This window comes from Lipotes vexillifer, unplaced genomic scaffold, assembly GCF_000442215.2.
Source record: "Lipotes vexillifer unplaced genomic scaffold, Lipotes_vexillifer_v1.1 scaffold408, whole genome shotgun sequence".
NCBI classification, from domain to species: domain Eukaryota; kingdom Metazoa; phylum Chordata; class Mammalia; order Artiodactyla; family Lipotidae; genus Lipotes; species Lipotes vexillifer.
Genome location: NW_006787469.1, coordinates 2,229,701 through 2,232,327, shown reverse-complemented (window position 1 = coordinate 2,232,327; position 2,627 = coordinate 2,229,701). Strand labels below are relative to the sequence as shown.

Genomic DNA, 2,627 nt, shown 5'->3' with positions numbered 1-2,627 from the left:
CATTCCTGGTGAATCTCTGAGAATGTGGTCCCATGTTTCACTTTGTGGTTATGAAGCTTCAAGAGGAACCCTACTCTTTTTTAAAAAAAAACTTTACTATTATAGGAATTTTCAGACATATACAAAAATAGATAATAGTTTAATGAACTCCCCATGTATCCATCACCAAACTTCAAAAATTATCAACTCTTTATTCTCTACATTTTCCTACCTCCCCACCCCTGTTATTTTGAAGCAAATCCCAGGCATCATCAATTTATCTGTATTTCAGTATGTATCCCTAAAAAGATGGGAACTCTTATTTTTAAAATATCCAGATACTATAACCATATCTTAAAATGATTAATTATTAAGTCAGTATTTATATTTCTCTGATTGTCTGCATTATTTTCCAATTTGTTAAGTTGCAACCCAGGTGAGGTCCAAACATTATAAACACTTGATATCTCTCTCTCAATTATCTTTTAAAGTATAAGGTCCCCTTCCATAACCCTCCCTTCCCCCGCCTTCTCTTTTCCTCTCTTCCTCACTCCCCCTCTCTCCCCTAACCCCCCCTTTTGTGAGGAAGCCAGATTTTTCCATACTCTGCTAAGTATGGATTTTGCCCATTGTGTATACCCAAACTTTCATTTTAACGTGTTCCTCTGTCCTTTGTATTTTCTGTAAATTGGCAGAGGCCTTTTCAGATGAAGGGGTTTTTTTTTTCAAGTTTACTTTATAGTTGTACTTTCATCAGGAGATAGTATCTGGTGATGATGTGATGATCAACCATTATTTAATGATCAACCATTATTACTAGATTATCTAGATCTAGTAATTCATTAGGAGTTGTAAAGTAGTGATATCCTAATTTTCTTCTTTTTTTCATTTATTGTCTAAATACTTCTATAAAAAGAAATATTCCTTTATCAAGTATTTGGCTCCTATATGAAAGGCAGTCAGCCATTTTCCCAAGGAGGCCTGATTTCTTTGGGAAGAAGTATAGAGCTTTGATTTTTCTTTATAAATTTAGCCTTAAAAATATTTTTTAAGAAAGAGAGCCAACATCAGTTATAATTGCTTTTAGCACATTTTTACACTTTCTGAGCACATCTGTTAGAAAGCTTGTTACAGATAGAGGAATGAGATTAAAATCTCATTCGTTATTTACTTTTAATTTGTCAACTGAAAGGGGAGAATGAGAGGAAACTAACATTTGTTAGATTACTTCAGCAGACCCTGAGCTTTGGTTCCTTTTTTTTTTTTTTTTAATATTTATTTATTTTTAGTTTTGGATGGGTTGGGTCTTCGTTGCTGCATGCGGGCTTTCTCTAGTTGCGGCAAGAGGGGGCTACTCTTCGTTGCGGTGCGTGGGCTTCTCATTGCGGTGGCTTGTTGCGGAGCACGGGCTCTAGGCGCACAGGCTTCAGTAGTTGTGGCATGTGAGCTCAGTAGTTGTGGCTCGAGGGCTCTAGAGCACAGGCACAGTAGTTGTGGCACATGGGCTTAGTTGCTCCATGGCATGTGGGATCTTCCCAGACCAGGGCTCGAACCCACGTCCCCTGCATTGGAAGGTGGATTCTTAACCACTGGACCACCAGGGAAGTCCCGCTTTGGTACCTTTTTAAAAGACTTTTACTTTAATCTTAAGAGGTTGGTCAATATTGTGCCATTTTATAGATGAGGAGACCAAAGCTTAGAGTGGTAAAATGACTTATTCCGTGCCACACTGCCTATAAATAATGTACAGTTGTGGCGTTTTGTTTGGATTGGTTTTTATATGTAATTAGCCAACTTGGTTTTTCCAGTACTGCATTAAGGACATCAGAAAGTCATTGGATTAGAGCTGTAAGACATTTAAAAAATGTCCAAAAGACGCTTAAGACATTTTAAAAATAACTAAATTTTTACTGCTTTATTTTATGTATATCAGAAAAGTTTGAGTTCAACCTGGGATACAAGTAAGGAACAGGGCTAGAGAATAAAAATAGAAAAGCATAATCTTGGAAACTGGCATCTTTTTTCTTTCTTTTAAGGGAGAGGTTTTTGGTGAGTTTGAATTTTCAGGTATTGATAGTTTTTAAAACAATGCATAGCCATTTTCCTTTCTCCTCAATTTTATTGAGGTATAATTGGCAAATAATGCATAGTCATTTTCAAATCACTTTCAATCCTATGAGTGGAACATCCACAGTTCCTCTAAACATCTGTGAGAAATTGACTTTGAGATCAGAGACTTTATTTCAGATTCCAAGTAGTAGCTTACTAGGTATATGAATTTAACAGAGTTTTCAAATTTTTCTTTGTAGAACTTTTAAAAATAGGCACTCTGAGACTTGAAACAGTTCTTGAACATGGTTTGGTTCTCAAAATACCAGCTTTGAGGGTCTGATTTTTTTTTTTTCCAGATTACTATAAACACATCACCTACTCCAGAAGACCTGATGTTAAGTCAATATGTTTACCGACCCAAGATACAGATTTATAAAGAAGATTGTGAAGCTCTTCGCCAGAAGATTGAAGAGTATGAAAGTTTTCATTCTTTTGTGTGTTTTGTTGGATGGGTAAATAATCTGTGTGGCAAGGTTTTGATTAGAATAACACCGGCATAGGAAAAGTTGATAGCATTAATTGGCAGTGTGATATGG

The 2,627-nt window shown here is 36.0% G+C and overlaps 1 protein-coding gene across 1 annotated transcript in view; it reads left to right on the top strand.

The window, feature by feature from the left end:
- Positions 1–2,627, top strand: part of KNL1 (kinetochore scaffold 1) — a 57,561-nt gene that overhangs the window by 39,572 nt on the left and 15,362 nt on the right. Inside the window, 1 exon segment of the mRNA XM_007460204.1 lies at positions 2,388–2,503. Within this exon segment, the coding sequence (XP_007460266.1) occupies positions 2,388–2,503 (116 nt within the window).